Consider the following 15,136-nt stretch of genomic DNA (forward strand, 5'->3'; position numbering starts at 1 on the left):
AGAATTAGCAAATGCACTATAAACTCACTTCTGCTTTAGCACTCTTCGGTCAATTAATCCACCATCATACTTTTCAGTTGGAGAGATATAACCTGTCTGCTCTGTAGGACTAAAAGGACTGATCACCCCGATGCCCACGGTCCTGGAAGAGAAGGAATTTCATTGGTGAGCTGTGCACTTTGCAAAACTTGTCCAAAAGATATACTTTAAGATTCCAAAATACCTGTTGCAAAAAATAGAAAATACAAGAACGTTAACATGTTGAATAGTCCTTAAGTGACGCGGATGTGTCGGAAACAGGTGATGAATTAAATTAATCATCAGATCCAGCCAATTTAAAAGGGAAACTAAAGTAATATTGCTAAGAGATGTTCTAATCACGACATGTAATTACAGAGAAGCAAATCACTGTATTTTTAAAGTTTCATAGATACAGCAGCTTCTTGATTATTTTTTCTGCTATATTTAGTGTTTGATGTCTTCTAACATACAGGAAACAGTTCACCATTACAACACATGATAAAACAAGAGACTTGCAGAGTGTTGTAAGGCAGACTCTATTAAACTAGGGGTATGTCTTCGCTACCAATGTTATAGTGCTACCACAGCAGTACATTAAGGTGAATGTCTAGTTGTGACACCAATGCTGGGAGAAAGCTGGGAGAAAGAAAAACCCACCCCCATGAGGGGAGTAGCTACCAGCGCTGGTGCACTGTCTACACTGTCACTTGCATCACTCAGGGATGTGTTTTTTCACAGCCCTGAGCGACAAAAGTTTCAGCGCTGTAAAGTGGCAGTGTAGACATGGCCCTAGAGGGCTGTCCACTTCACAGCTTCTGTAGGTTGAGCTCATTGCACACATCAGGCACTACTTGTATTTCCATGACTTGTACTTGACATGTGCTTTCTTGACATGTGCTTTCTGTGTCACCCACATTATTTTTTTTCTTCCTGAGGGAGGAGTAGTCCTTCAGCATGGGAAGGTGTTAATGGCTGCCATCAACCAGTTCTTTGATTTTTGGATAATTAGAGACCTGACTGAAGCAGACAGCTCTGCTAAGCAGATGCAAGGGCTTCACAGGTCAATTTTAATTGAAATCAGTAGAGTTTGCCCCCCTGTAGCCTAGAACATTCCCCATAATTTTGGAATTGATCAAACGCAGTATTTAAGAAAAATGACATCAAGTTGAGAGTGGGTAGCACCTTCCTTCGCTCTGCCAAAAAAATAACAGATTCTGTTCTATCCTACATCAGACTGTACCTTCTGCTAAGAACAGTAAAAAAGCAGCTCTCATTGAGACCTCAGACACTGAAACTGAAACATTTGTAAATATCTCATTTCCAGCATTGTTGGAGAAAGTGTTCTTGAGATTTCCTTGAACCTGAATATTAGGGAAGTTTGGATCCATCGCCAGTTGCAACATAGAAGTGTTCGAGCTATTTATAAGATAGATCTTGAAGACTTCTTTGCATGCCATCTCTGCAGCATCTTTTAAGTCTGAAGAACACTGTCTGCAGTGTGTGCAAAATCACGGTTCCATCTACAGTAGCAGACATACTAATACAACTGGTGCATGGGGACCTGTTGCTGACAAGTGACTTCAAGAACAGGCATGTTTGAGTGCAGATTTCCTTTTCAGTGGGCCTATTCCTTTTCCCTAGTCATTTTTTCAAACCACTCACTTAAGGCAGAACAACCAGACATCTTCTCAATGTGGCTTCAGGCTCCCACCTCAGCTTGGGAGCAGTTAGTCTACAGATAACTGATGTATGAAATGCGCATCCATATGTGGCCATGAAGACACCAGGCAAACATCTCCTCTGGTGCTAGTGTATATGCAGGTACACTGTGACCTCACAATTAGCGATAGCCCTAAGGCATTAAGCCCAGATCCAGATACTGATCCAGACTTCACAGGACGTGTTTCAGATACGGTATTTCTGTTCATCACCTCTACCCTTCGTATTTTTATACAGTCACTATTCATTTAGGTGCCTACAGTACTCTATCCAACTAATGCAGTTCTCATTTTATAAGCAGGGGCTAAACTGACTTTGTACAAAATGCCTGCGCTTAGAAATCATTCTCTCTCACCTGACAACCAAAAGAGCAAACAACAGAAAGGAAGAGAACTTAAAGAGTGGTAGGCCAAGAAAGCACCCATGAATATTAAGAAAGGCATTCATGTAATGGAATGGAGGCAGAAGAAAGGATGAAGGACATATTGCTTACAGTGTGGCAGATGCTTTGTCATGGGATGCTGCAAAAAGCAAGTCAGGTTGTGCAACCCATATGCAATTAAGGGCTCTGTAATCTGGTCTAGTGTCAGCAAGCAAGCAGTGAAAAAAATGAATCTTTTTTGTTCATGTGTATATATTATATAATAGATCTGTGCATTTTTGTTTTTTCCGCAAATAATCTGATTCTCTATGTCAAAAGGTGGCTTGCAGAAAAACCATTAACAATGTTAAAAGTAAAAAAAAAAAAAAAAAAAATTATTACTGTGCTCCAAAATCACGGATAGCACAAATTCTGGTTTCTAGAGCATGAAAAAAAGTCAAACAAAGGATTCCTAAAAAATGTTGCACAGCATACATATTTATTACACACACAAAACTATGTTAAAAGAGCATTATTAAGGTTGAAAAGTCAAGCATTCATAAAGTAGAAAATTCCAAAACTAAGATTGCCTGTGGAACTTCTATTCAGCCCCCTTGTGTGTACTCATTTATGAAACAGTCATTAATTATATCATCACATACTATTTTTTCCACAAGACTCTGCCTCACTGAGTGAACAGAATGGATGGTCACTTATTGAGCAACTATTCAATATTTTGTTTTCCCCACATTGCTCGAAGTGAGGCTCCAGGCTTTATTTAATGAATACTATTTATACCTTGCGATGAAGACATTATTCTTTTTCTCACTGTCTTTGGTGCTCTTCACTCTAGTATGAGTGCTTCACAAACATTAATGAATTTATTTTCAAAACACAACTGTGAGATGAGGGAGAATTATTATGCCCATCTTATTATCCTCTGGGGAACTGAAGCACAGAAAAATTTAAGTCAAAAGTATTCACTAGTTCTGGGTGCCCAATCTGAGATGCCTAGGACCTCATTTTCAGAATATTTAGCATTATGTAGCACGTAATGTATCCAAAGCACAGCTCTCATTGATGTCAGTTTCAGGTGTGAGTGCTCAGCACTTCTGTAAATCAGACCCCTAGGGGCTCGAGTCACATGCCCAGAAAAAGAGGCACACACAATTAGGTGGTCAACCTGTGAAAAGCAACAATGAGTCCTGTGGCACCTTAAAGACTAGCAGATGTATTGGAGCATGTGACATTAGTCTTATGATGTGGGTATTCACTCACGAAAGCTTATGTTCCAATACTTCTGTTAGACTTTAAGGTGCCACAGGACTCATTGTTGCTTTTTACAGGTCCACTCTAACATGGCTACCCCTCTGATACTTGCAACTTGTGAAAAGTTTGGTTTAATGGCCTTGACTAACATCGCACTGGAGCTCTGAGGCAAAGGCAGGGATAGAATCCAATTTTCCAGGGCAGCATTCATCTACCTTAACTACAAGACCATCCTTTCTCTGCCTCATTCAGTACACACCTTCCAACTTCTGCAACAAATGAAGCAGGAGGTCTACAGACAACATCCTTCGCTACACAACCCTGCATCATCCTTAGAGCAGGTCCATGCAGTGCATTGAATGAGGAAAGGGTGAGGTGAGGTGGGAGGGTCGGAGGGGATAATATGTGATCATGCAATTAAAAACAGTATTACAATATATGCGCACAAGGGGGACAATTAAAAGTACCATGCTCTACCTGGACCACCAATAGACAGGGATTGGACACTTTGCTTGGGGGGTTCACAGATATTTGCTGACACTAGTGGAACAGAGACACTCAGGAACTCTTGAGTTCCATTCCAGGCTCTGGAGGGCAGTGTTTTCTAGTGGGCACAAACTTTTCCAAGCAAGCTAAAGAGTGACCTGTTCTGCTCTATCTCCTCCGACGTGTCCCTGTTCCAGTCCTGTCTCATCCCCACCCATCTCATCCACTGAATCCCATTCTCTTCAATTAGGCTTTGCCTACACTAGAGACGTTACAGCAGCACCACTGTTGCTGTACCGCTGTAAGGTCTCCCATATAGTTGCTCTATGCCGATGGGACAGAGTTCTCCCACCAGCATAATTAAACCACCTCTAAAAACCAGGAAATCTTAGTACCTCCCTGCCCCCTCCCCCCAATTCTCAGTCTGAGCCCCCACCCCATTTTCCCTGTCCTCTCCTACCAGCCTCAAGTCCAAGACTCTGCCACCCCCAGGTCCAAGTCCCAGTATTCCTGCACCTCTTTGTCCTAATCTATTTTCCCTACCCGCTTCCATAGGTCTGGCTCTTGTCCTCCCTGCATTCGAATTAGACAGCTTCCTCCTCCAGGCTCCGCAGCAGATGCTCATTGAAAGCACAGGAGAGACAGGCCTTGTCAACTGTGCTCTCTGTTCAGGTATAGCAGACCTTAAAGTGGCCATCCTGCAGCAAAAAAACTTCAGGACCAGACTTCAAAGAGAAACTGCTGAGCTTCAGTTCATCTGCAAATTTGACACCATCAGCTCAGGACTAAACAAAGACTGTGAATGGCTTGCCAACTACAGAACCAGTTTCTCCTCCTTTGGTTTTCACACCTCAACTGCTAGAACAGGGCCTCATCCCCCTGACTGAACTACTAGCTTGCTTGCTAGCATATATATACCTGCCCCTGGAAATTTCCACTTCCTGAATCTGACGAAGTGGGTATTCACCCACGAAAGCTCACGCTCCAAAACGTCTGTTAGTCTATGAGGTGCCACAGGATTCTCTGCTGCTTTTACAAATCCAGATTAACACGGCTACCCCTCTGATTCTGTTCAGGTACTCACAGATGAACCTGGCCCAGAGCACAGCAGCACAGAGCTGCAATTGCAGGGAAATTCCAGTTGAACCCTGGGCTGGAACATGCCCAGTGCAGTCAGAATCTTTGGGGGATTCGACAGGCACAACCTTCTAAAATGTCTCTATTGAACATCTGTGAACTGAGATTTTTCAAAGACTTATAACCTGGCCAAATTTGGGTGGATTTTCCCAGAATGGCAAAAGGCCCATCCCTGACACAAAGGCTGCCCCTCTGCCAAATGTCAAGTCCCCTCTCCAAACTATGAGTTGAGAGTACTTAGAAGAAAAGGTCTCACAATATTTTTTACAGGGACAAGTCCCCAGAACTTTTTAATGTGGCAAAACATTTCTCTGTAGCCTCATACTCAGGAACATCTGAATTGTTTTGGAAGACTGGGCGGGGGAGGAGGGGTTAGAAATTAAGGCAGACATCCAGCAGGGAATGTTTCAGCTAAAATGGTTATAGTCTGGCAAAGTATTGTAAGGGCAATCAGCCCCATCTATAACAACTTGTGCAGCAATGTTTACATCATGTCTAAACTCACAAAGTATTAAATTAAACATTTCAGCTAGGGTTCAAATTGTACATAAGTTATATAACTTAATTATATAACATATTAGCTATGGAGCTAATGAATGCCAGAGCATAAAAACACAGAGGGAAGATTACAGCCGTACTTAAACAGAATAATATTTTGTTTCATGCGTAGACAGACTCACCCACTGTTTGCTTCTGGTGACTTTGGAGGAGTCATTTCACAACTGTAAGTGAAAGATTCTAGTCCATTATTCTGTTGCTGGTATTTATTAATCAGATCCATTAGTACTGCTTGGTGCCCAATTTTCTTCACCAGCTGCTGCACCATACGATCATTAAGAGCCAAAAGAGCTGCTCCACTCACTTCTTCCTCTGAAAATTGAAGAGAAAAATATCCTTATATATTACTGTGTAGTAAGATTCTGAATACCTAATAAAACATGATGTTACAAGGTAGGTGGTTCTCAAAGGCAAACATGGTTAGTTCTTCTACAGCAACTGTAACACAAGATCATTTGTTTTCGCCACTATCCTTCCAAAAAGCTGCGCAAGAATTTTAATTTATTTTAAAAATTAGCGGTTTGATGTCTTCCAGTAACAAAATTCTGCACCTTGGACGCAAAGCAATTGGCGAACTGGATATTTTAATATGTTAAGGCAGGATTATTTACAATATACTGGTATTTTGTTAATGAGGGAAAACATTTTAGAGATTGCACAGCATGTCTGAGTGCCAGTTTCTCTCAATCCTTTGTAGAGTACATATATAGTCACACATAAAACAAACTTTTACATATCAAAGTTGCATCACTACAAACACAGATATTAAATATAATAGGGCCCTAAACAAATACTAGTAAACCCAATTTTGTTTCTAGAAGGTGTATATGTTTATAGGTTTTCAGTCCCTCTCATAGCAGTTCTTCCAGACTATTCATAATAAATGTACAACCTCATTTTGATTTATCAGGTCTGAGCCAGTCTTCTCCCTAATAAATTCTGTTAAAAGCTGAAGTTACCCAACGGCAATTAAATACAAACAAAATTAAATACTACCCATAAACAAGAAATTAGAAGGTGGAAATTAAAAAACAGACTATACTTTTTTTTCAAGGAGAGAGACAGGAAACACACATTTAACAAAAAAGACTTACCACGAAACTTAGGAACTAATTCTCCTAAATTTCTCTGCACCAACCAGTTGCAGACTTCATCAACTGACCAACTTTCCATCTTCAGGTGCTGCAAGAGTAAAATTCCACTGTAGAATGAAAATAAAGGAATGTTTTATTTTTATGCTCTACTCCAGAGTCAGCTTCCCAAGACAACAGAATGCTCAACCTTTCTGAGGCAGTGTTACATGCTCTGAGTAAAAACATGTATTGAGAAATAAAGCTGCTATTTACCTGCTAAAGTAATACCTATTTCAAGCAGCCAATTTTTCCAATTCCTTCTTTCTTCCCTCTCCTTCTTTTCCTCCGTGGTTTCCCTCTGTTCCTCTAACAAAAAACCTCATTCTTTATTACACAGAATGCTACCTGATCCTGTACCATTAACTCCCAGGTTTCCACACAAAGAAAAGAAAGGTGTGAAATTCACCACCACCATGCTCATCAGGAAATGGCTGACATTTTACAGAAAAAAAAAAAAACAGATCAGAGTCTGTCACATATATGTTTCTAGTAAATCGAGCACATTAACCCTCTCTCCATCACCAAGCAGTTAGTCAAGTGAACACTTAAATCTTGTTTCAGAGTAGCAGACTAAGGTGCCAGAAGTACTCCTGTTCTTTTTACTTAAATCTTGATTACAAACAATTAAGGGCAATTAAGGGCAATCCAAGGGAGGGGCAGACTACTTTTGTTTTTCACCATTCACACATTCCCTCTCAGGCTCAAACTATTGGCACAAAATGCATGTCACATGGATCATAATGATATTAGAGCAAATAGAAGGGCCCATTCTAGGAGGGACTCAGTTCCTTCAACTCCTATTTGATAGGACTGAGGGGACTCGGCACCATCCAGAATCAAGTCCTTGGGCATCCTACTTCCTGTACCCAAGTATTTTTATATTCCATGTGCTATACAGTCCTTCTCTAAAGAGACTGTCTGCTCTGATCTACTTATTTGAAACCAAGGTAAACCAAACCATGGTAAGTCACTTCTTACCCCAAAACATCACTAGGAGTTTGCATTGTTTGTTTGTTTGTTTTTAAAAGAAAGGCCTATGCAGATTAAGGGCCATCAACTGAAATGCCTTATGTTTCAATCCCTCCTTCCATAATAGCTGGAAATGAGATTCTTAACTTTATTTGTATTGATTTATTTAATATGCTCTTAATTTGCTTTTAAGATGCCCAAGAAGGTCAGTAACTTTAAGTAAGTAAATAATTAAATAAAAAAATGAACAACAGCAATGGAAAGATATGATGTGCTTGTGCAGAGAAATTGCCTTCCCATCTTTAGGACTCTTTTACAATTAAAACTCTAGAGAGACACCATTGTCATGAGTTTTTTTTTTTAATACTAAATTGATGTAATTTGGCTCTGCAGCATGGAAGTCAAGCACCCACTGAATGCCATGCCAAATCTCAAAGAGCTAGAGAATTAGTTGCTAAGTAGTCTGAGAGGCAAAAACATTAGCTGACTCAAGTGGGCGGGCTAACCATTTTCTTTCCAGGGAACATTAGACATACTAGACCCAATATTTTCTTACAATGCAGACATACATAAGGCCCTGATCCTGCAATGAACTCCATGCAGGCATGCCCATGTAAAGCTCATTGCAGGATGAGAGCCACAATTTGTCACACTGTAGGAGGGCAAAACCTGAGGACATATCGAACCTGAGAATAGGCATTTACATGTTACATGCTTCAAAAATAATTCTCTCCCCCACACACCCTATTAGTTTTTAAATAATTAGAATAATTTAAAGTTCATCCATCTCAGATCAATATCCTCAGAAACTGAAAAGGGTTAAATTAAAAAGGAATGTCTTTCTGAATTACAAAAGTGGATTTAATTTGATATGACAACAGTAGCCATACAACTCCTCCCCCAGGCTAAGCTGCAATAACAGGGTGTGAAAAGTCATTATTTGCTGAGAACTCTGGTGTAAATTAAAAATCACACCTTCCTGTCACACTTCTTGCTTCCTTGTGAAGAGCAGGACAAAAAAAAAAGCCTCTAAAAACTTGAAAGATAAAATAGAATGCAGAAGATACTTGCCTTAAGAGATAAACAATAATAAAAAACTAAAATACTTACAAATGGGAAACTGCCAATGACCCATACTATAAGAGCATTTTTAATCAGGTCATACCAAAACAGGCCAAGATGCCAAATACTGTAGTTAACTGCAGCTATAAAAAGGAGTCTGAACATGTAGCATGTATGGTTACTCATTTTGCATGCAAATGAAAGTCTATGCATGGAAATGCAGGTTCTGCACATTATTTTAAAGGGCAGCAGTTTACAGGGGTCATGTTTGAAAATTAGACTTATACAAACGTTCATTACATACATACACTTCAAAGTATTTAACAACCACAGCTTAGTTTACAAATGCTTTTATACGATAAGGGTAATGCGAGGAGAATAGAGAATCCACCACTATTCTGGCAGAGTTATGGAGCCAGCTAGAAACACTGAACATGGATACTGATATGCAGGCTCTTTGCTGCATAATTATTATTCACCATAGAAATGTAGGCTGGAAGGGACCTCAAGGGTTCATCTAGTCCAGCCCTCTACTTGCTCCTGCCTCAGTGCAAACCGAGACCATCTCTGATAGCTCTTTGTCCAACCTGTTCTCAAAAACCTCCAGTGATGGGGACTCCACAACCTCCACTGGAAGCCAATTCCAGAGTGTAACTACCCTTATAGTAAGAAATTTTCCGAATAATATCTAACCTAAATCTCCCGGGCTACAGATTAAGCCCATAACTTCTTGTCCTACCAACAGTGGCCATGGAGAACAACTGATCACAGTTCTCTTTATAACAGCCCTTAACATGTTTCAAAACTATTATCGGGTTCCCCCCCCAATCCTTTTTTCTCAAGGCTAAACATGCCCATTTTTTTTAACCTTTCCTTATACATCGGGTTTTCTAACATTTTATCATTTTTGTTGCTCATGTTTATTACAGTAGAGCATAAGAACCAACCACGAATGGGGCCCTATTGTGCTAGTTACCGTACAAACAGTAGTAGAAAATATATTTATATACTATCAGTGCTTCAGACGCAGAAAAGAAAAAGTCAGCAGAAGCAATATTTTTAGCAATGTAGACCATAAAGTACAGACTGAACTCAGCATAGAGCTTCAATTTTCAAGAGCTCCCGCCTGTTTATGATTACTGCAATACAGTGTTAGCACTCATTCTTCAAACATTTACTACTGGGGAGAGAACCTATTAGTCGACATAGACATCAGCAGAATCCGACTGACATCCTCAGGATTACTCGTGATAGTTAGTGCTTTTAGAATCAGTCCTTTAGAGCACGGGTAGGGAACCTTTTTTCTATCAGGGCCATTGAGCCACAGAAAAAAAATCAATCGGGGGCCACACACAGCCCCACGAGGAGAGAGGGAGGAGCACAGAGGCTCAGGACTTCCCCTAGACTCTGGGGTGGGACCAAAAATTAGAGCTTTGAGGTATGAGAGGGGGCTCTGGGCTGGGGGAGGGGGTTGGGGTGCAGGCTCTGGGAGGGAGTTAGGCTGTGGGAGGGGGTTCCAACCTGGGACAGGAGGTTGGGGTGTGGAAGGAGATTCGGGGTGCTGTCTTCGGCCAGGCGATGCTTACCTCAGGCAGCTCCCGGTGGGCGGTGCAGCAGGAATAAGCCAGGCTCCCTGCCTGCCTTGGCTCCACACTCCTCCTGGAAGCAGCTGACACATCTGGCCCCTAGACGGAGAGGCCAGGCGGCTCTACACAGTGCGCGCTGCCCGCACCCGCAGGTGCTGCCCCCACAGCTCCCATTGTCTACAACTTCCAGCCAATGAGAGCTGCAGATGCAGCTGTGAAAGTAGAATGAATTAGATTGTGAAAGTAGAATGGATTAAAGAAATGCTGTACGTTCCTTTAAGCAGGAATGAGGAATGTTGAAATAAAGTTGTCAGGAAGAGAAACATTAAGGTACGGAACAACGGGTCCACTTAAGCTAATGGTGGGACTTTGGCAGGAGATCAGTAAGAGTTAATAATAAAATAAGATATGTGTGTCTAGCCCCTGGTAAACTTATCAGTTCTGTTCCCTTTGTTAACTTGTTACGTTTGCGCTCTTTTTATTGGTATAAATAAAGTAGTTTAAGCCTTGCATGGCACTCACACATTATCTGGGTGTATTAGCAGAGCGCTTTGCTAATAAAACAGAGCAGTCTGACAAATTGAGAGTCCTGAATCTGACTTTGACAGAGCGCTGGGGGCAGGGGCATCACGCAGAGCTTCCCTGATGGCCCCGCCACATAGGGGCTGCAGAGACATGCTAGCAAGCCGGTGCTCACAGCTCCAGCCTGGCAGAGGGACACCAAGGCTTGGGGCTTTCAGCCCACGGTGCGGAGACTTGCCAGATGAAAGGAAGTAGCAGCAGGCAGGATCCAGCCTGCGGGCTGGAGGTTCCCCATCCCTGCTTTAGATTAAAAGGTCAGGAGTTTATTTTCTCAAAGCAAATTAAGTTACATTTTTTAAAAAGTCCCTAGAAATGAGAGCCTCATTTTTTGAGCACTTTATCTCCAAAACACCTTTTCTGATTCAACTCTTCTGAATACATCTTATCATGGCGTAAGAACACACCAGTGACATATCAGGCTGATTTGGTTTTGAGGAAATTTGTGAAAGTGGAGAGGAAAAAAACAAAAACCACAGAACATATAATGAATATATTTTTACAACTTGGACTTTGAGGAAGCTATTTTGCCAGACAACAATGTTATTTCTTAGTTAGATTGGCCCAATGGTTTACAATCCTTTGAAAAGAGGAGACACAAACTTCCAAATGGGTACAAAGTGTGCTCCAGTACGAAACATTTAAAAAGTAGTGCAAATCTAAGACTAGAATTTGACTCAGCTGGTGAGGAAGTAGGGGAGGGGGAGGCAGCACAGTCACAAAAGGGAGTTCAGGATAGAAAAAAATAAGTATGTTGTGAGTGTCAACTCCCAGGAGTTTAGAGAAAATTCTAGACAATGGTACAGCTAAGGCCAAGTCTACATTATAAACTTTTGCTGGCATATCTGTGTATATCAGGGGTGTAAAGAGCTGTGATTTGTGACTCAACATAGCTGTGCTGGCAAAGTCCTTAGAATGGAGTTTTGCCAGTATAGCTTATTTTGCTCCGGGGGGGAGGAGTTGTGCTAGAACAAGTTATACCAGCAAAAGTGCAGTTCTGTTGGTATAGCTGCATCCACACTAACAGCACTTTGCCAGCATATTATACGCATTTAGTGATAGCAGAAAGCACTCTTAGTGTAGACATAGCCTAAGATATTTGGCAGAATTCTATTTTTACTTTTTTACAATTTTGACAGATAATATTAATGTTCCTTATTAAGCATTTTTTTTCAATTTTTATGATTTAAATTTTCACAGTTCCAACTGATAAGTTTTAAGACTTTTTTAATTTTTATATTTTAAATTTTCATAGTTCCATTAAATTATGGGGTTGTTCAGATAAATATTTAATGATAGCAGACATTGAGGTTCAAAATTTTAAACCTTTACAAATCATTAAAACACAGCTCCTCAACATCATGTCAAAATAGACCAAGTAAATATCCTTAAATCAACAATTCATACCTGTTTTTCCTATTCATTCACTAGTATCTTTCTAGCCAAACTGAAAAATCTAAATCACTAGATTTTGACTAATACATTCTCAAGCAACATTTTTCTTTCTTTGCCTATATGTAAATTTCTGTCACCAATGGAAATATGTTTTCGTCAGTTTGTGTGTGTGTGGTGAAATACACATTTACAGATAGAAAAATCTAATTCTTCCAACCCGAGATATAGAGAAGGTTCTTTATTGTCCCTTTGTAATCCTGCTCTCTGCTCTCCTGGGCTGCAGGGTGTTCCTAATATTAAGATGTATCTAATGCTTAAGATTTTCAGTGATGGTGCATCATTTTGGTTTAAGAAAAGAAGGCAGATTCATGAAACTAAGAATAGCTCTATCTGGGACAGCCATGGAGCCAATTTAAAAAGCACAGTCTGAATACCAGTTGGTGACTTTGAAACATTCCCCTAAAAATTGTAAATATTTTTAAGAAGTTAAAAATTCACACAGCTTCCGCATCCCTTTTTTTAAAAGAATCTACATAATATTTTGGCATCTCATATCTTACTGCCAACTCATCCAATAATAAAAATCAGCTGTTACATATTTTTCCCCTGATCTCAAAGCAGTTTACAAAAGTAAAGTAAGGTCATGGCTACACTTGCAGATGTAGAGCGCTTTGAGTTAAATCAGCCTTCATAGAGCACAGTAGGGAAAGTGCTGCAATCTGTCCACACTGACAGCTTCAGGTGCACTGGCATGGCCACATTTGTGGCACTGGCAACAGCATTTGGAGTGGTGCATTTTGGGCAGCTATCCCAACATGCAAGTGACTGCAACGTGCTTTTAAAATGGGAGGAGTGGGGTGGAGTGTGACAGCGAGTGTGTTGTGTGCACGTGGGGGAAGAGTGAGTGAGTTTTGGGGGCGGCTGAGAGCATGTCAACATGCTATCTTGTAAATTCAGACAGCAGCAGACCCCCCTGTCTCCCGCTCCTCTCTCTCTGTCACACAGCATTCCACAGTAACGGCTTGCATGCCGGCTGTCAGAAATGGAGCTTTGAAAGGGCATTTCCGCATTCCTACAGGAGTTCAAAACAATGACAGGAGTGGCCACTTGATTTAAGGGGATTATGGGATGTTTCCAGAAGCCAATCAGAGCACAGTAACCCAACACCTTGTTCACGCTGAAGCCCAGGAGTTGTAGTCAAGGCGCAGCAAATGTTATTCCTCTCACCAAGGTGTTGTACCAGCAGTGCTGTAGCCTTGGAGATAGAGCGCTCTACTTGCCTTGCCAGTGTGGACGGGGAGTGAGCTAGTGCACCTGGGGCTCCTTTATTGCGCTGTAACTCGCAAGTGTAGCCAAATCCTAAGTTATTGATCTTCATTTTACAAAAGAAAACAGTATCATACAGTTTATGGGTACACTGATGCCTAACTGGAATGTATGTTAATGTCAGTGCGGTCAGAGTTAAAGTTTGGCATTATAATACAATGGTGAGAAATGTGATATGCGTATGTGTGTGTGCGCACGTACAGAACATTTATAGAAAGGTGGAATCTGTCACTGAAAGGGGGAAATGCGATGAGTGAGGGTAAAGCATGATAAAAAAGTATACCTTAACTGGATATTCCCTTGTTCCAGTCTAAGACCTTCTGATGAAAGGAAGATAGGAACAATACCATCTTAAATATGGTTGCATGTTTACACCATGAGGAGCACTTCACTGTGTGGACCAACCTTTTAAAAGCATAGACAGAAACTTTTGTTGACAGCGTAGCCACGACAAAAACAAAATTCCAACAACAACTTCTTGCTGACATTCTTCAGGCAGATGCTAACACAGCATCCATTACAAGCTCACAGAAACTTGTGAATGCAGAATATCATTGGAATTCTGATTCCCTACTTCAAGCAGCAGCACTCTTTAAAATATCAATACCACATAATCTCAGGAAGAGTCACTGATTCAGAACAGAAGAATTTTACAGGTTAGGAAAGAAAACTGCATCAAGTGGTCTATCCACAGTGAATGTTCTATACATTTTGACATACAGCATCATATAACTTCCTCTGTTGCCAAACATAATTCACTTTACATTTGGTACTAAACACGCATGTCCAGAGTCTCCCGCTGCCCTTTAACTAATGCATACACACACACCCCGAGCCTCTCACTGCCCATTAACAACGGTTTCCAGTAATCCAGATAAAGATTAGAAGGAACTCTGAACTTAAACTAGGCAAGTTAAAAAGTCAAGCCATTGACACAGTTCAGCGGCATACCAAAATACATCATGCCATTCAGTACTTATAATTTGAGTAACACAAGAGTCATAAACAACAATAATGGCTGCTTCCATTGTGCCTCTTTTTGATTCACTGTCTAAAAATATTATGTTTAAAAAGGATGTTATAACTGAACACATTTATTTTACTACACAGTTGGAAATACTTAAGGCTATTGAGACCTGAAATAAATGTGCACAAAAAGGGCTATGTAAGGCTATGTCTACACTATAGACCTTACAACGGCACAGCTGTACTGCTGCAGCTGTTCCGCTGTAAGGTCTCCCATGTAGCCGCTCTATGCTGACGAGAAAGCGCTCCCATCGCAAAAATTAAACCACCTCCCACGAGCTGCAGTCGCTATGTGGGCGGGAGAGTATCTCCAACTGACATAGCACTGTCCACACCAACGCTTCGGTCGGTGAAACTTATGTCAGTCAGGGGTGCTAGTGTAGACATAACCTAAGACAAAAAAGTTTGGAAGCCAGTATTCTAGAGAATTGTTTACTGCACTGTCTTCTATCGTCAGTACTTCTGCATCACATATATTTTTGAAAAAATAACCAGAAAAGCAGTGTTAA

The 15,136-nt window shown here is 40.8% G+C and overlaps 1 protein-coding gene across 1 annotated transcript in view; it reads right to left on the minus strand.

Annotated features, from left to right (window-relative positions):
- SAMD3 (sterile alpha motif domain containing 3) overlaps positions 1 to 15,136 on the minus strand; it is a 101,395-nt gene that overhangs the window by 74,214 nt on the left and 12,045 nt on the right. The window contains exons 2-4 of the mRNA XM_032772682.2: positions 6,646 to 6,752; positions 5,674 to 5,863; positions 29 to 142 (exon numbers count right to left, since the gene is read on the minus strand). Coding sequence (XP_032628573.1) covers positions 29 to 142; positions 5,674 to 5,863; positions 6,646 to 6,724 — 383 coding nt within the window. The 5' untranslated portion in view covers positions 6,725 to 6,752. The remainder of the gene's footprint in view (positions 1 to 28; positions 143 to 5,673; positions 5,864 to 6,645; positions 6,753 to 15,136) is intronic.

Source organism: Chelonoidis abingdonii, chromosome 3, assembly GCF_003597395.2.
Source record: "Chelonoidis abingdonii isolate Lonesome George chromosome 3, CheloAbing_2.0, whole genome shotgun sequence".
Taxonomy (NCBI): domain Eukaryota; kingdom Metazoa; phylum Chordata; order Testudines; family Testudinidae; genus Chelonoidis; species Chelonoidis abingdonii.